Source organism: Austrofundulus limnaeus, unplaced genomic scaffold (genome assembly GCF_001266775.1).
Source record: "Austrofundulus limnaeus strain Quisiro unplaced genomic scaffold, Austrofundulus_limnaeus-1.0 Scaffold451, whole genome shotgun sequence".
NCBI lineage: Eukaryota > Metazoa > Chordata > Actinopteri > Cyprinodontiformes > Rivulidae > Austrofundulus > Austrofundulus limnaeus.
The window spans coordinates 268,315-270,431 of NW_013952853.1; the positions used below are offsets into that span (position 1 = coordinate 268,315).

The window sequence follows — 2,117 nt, forward strand, 5'->3', positions numbered from 1 at the left end:
AAGAAACAAAACTTTACTAACTCACAGGGAAAATCTCAAAATTTTAATGTGTTTTTCCTCAAAATCAGTTTTCTTTTGTTGTTGCTACTGCTCAAAAAAATGCTTCAAAACTTTGTTTTATGATTATATTTCAGACAGTTCATTCAAATGATACATTAATAAGGCCTTTATTCATTATATTTTGACAAAATGAAATTTCTGTTAACATTTTAGTCAAAACACTATATTTGCCTTTTTCTCCTTAAACCACTTTTTTCACCACTTGTTTTGATGTGACGGGTCACATTTATGAGGAGTGTGGTGAAAATGCTGCTGCAGGAACTTACTCATCATCGTCGTAAGATGATGATCGTGAACTCCGATCACTTTTAACTGAGGACTTATCATCATCTTCCTCCTCTTCTTCCTCATCATCAGAATAAACCTCACTGGTCTTCAGAGGCTCACGTTTGGCCAGCAGTTCAGCTGCAGGACAAAGAAAAGCTTTTAAACTCTGACATTTTTATCATTAATCAAAATAAAAACAGCTGGTGTCCATCTTTTACATWCAATAATAATTTTTTTGTTTGAACATTTGATCCAAATATGGACTTTTATCTTGTAGAAAATGTGATCAGTAAGACAATATGCAAAAACAATTAGTTTTCCAGAATCCATTTGACATTCATAAACCATGAAAATACTAAAATCATATGAATGTACAGAAACATTGATGTGAGTATCAGTCACATGGAGGCAGGACTTAAAAGCCTGAATTTAGCCTGAAACTCTCAGACTGAAGAAGTCTCTTGGAGGAGAGACGAAACGTTTCATTARAGAAGAACCCGTCCAGARGACCTRTACTATTTTTTCTTTTTGATTTTTTACCTGGATTACTGAGATRCATCAGGACGTACAGAAACATYGTTTACAGAGTGAAAGAATGAAGTAACAGCAGGACACACCAACCTGTTTTATTTTTCTTCTTCTCACGCTCTGCCTTCAGCTCCTCCATGGCCTGGGACTTCTTGTCCAGTTTTTCGTCACGTTTTGATCGTCGTTCCTTGTTGTGGGACATWGAAACCTGGAAAGATGAGAATTAAACACAGACACAAAAATAAACAAGATGAATAAGAAAAAATGTTTGTGTCAATAAAGTATATAAATCTACTAAAAATATACATCTGGTCAAAATAGCAGCCAAAACACTAACAAATGTATTAGAAATTTAAAAATATATATCAGCTCACAGTGTAGAGGCACAGTGCCATCATTATTACATCATCATCGGCCTAATGATCTTTATAAACTTGACTCCGGGGCTGGACAACATACTGTAGTTAAATTTACAAAATATTGTGAAAGAAAAATACCCACAGTAAATATTTATATAATAAAAAAAAAACGGTTTTGTTTGGCTCCAGAGTTTAAATTCTTTTTAATGAGATGTTAAACAACATGCAGGTTTCCCTCCTTGTTGATTTCTCCATCATGGTTTGTCTCATCAGACACACAAGCAGCACTGACAGCAGTGTTGGGAGGAACTTTAACTTTCATCAAGTTAAAAGGAAAACTGACATTAACAAGAGAACATCCCGTCAAGAGGACCCCCGTTCCCCGACCGCCATTTGGGGAGGGGGTCCTGAAGAAGGGCATGCCGCTGGGTGCGGTCCTGGGCTGTGGGTGGGCTCGGGGCTTGGACGGTTGCCGGGGGCGGGGCTGGCTCTCCGTCCTCCCTGGTGCTGCTTGGTCTCCTGAGGTGTGGCTCTTAGTTCCAGTGGGTGGCCCGCTGGCCGGGGTGGCTGCTGGGTTCCGGGGGGTGGACGGCTGGCGGGGTGCACTTGGTCACTGGCGGTGTGGTGTGGTGGTCATGGATGTGGCTTCTCTGCGGCGGGGGTCTGGCGGGGCGTCCTGGTGCGGCCCGGGCCGGGCCTTGGCTATCTGCTCCTCTCCACCTCAGAATGATTGGGTCTACCTCCTGGGTTCGGGTGTGTGCGGGTGCATGTCCTGGACCTGGGGGGTATAGAGTGTATATCAGGGGTATGAGTGGAATGTGGCGTCCTTATACAGTATGTCTTTGACTAAGTGGGGATGAGGATGAGGGTGGGATGGTGCGATTGTGTATGTTTGGGTATTTG

At 41.9% G+C, this 2,117-nt stretch overlaps 1 protein-coding gene across 1 annotated transcript in view; it reads right to left on the reverse strand.

Moving 5' to 3' along the window:
• Window positions 1–326: 326 nt before the first annotated feature.
• Window positions 327–2,117, reverse strand: part of rtf1 (RTF1 homolog, Paf1/RNA polymerase II complex component) — a gene marked incomplete at its 3' end in the record, with an annotated part of 31,389 nt that continues 29,598 nt past the window's right edge. The window contains 2 exon segments of the mRNA XM_014025009.1: window positions 327–465; window positions 949–1,063. Coding sequence (XP_013880463.1) covers window positions 327–465; window positions 949–1,063 — 254 coding nt within the window.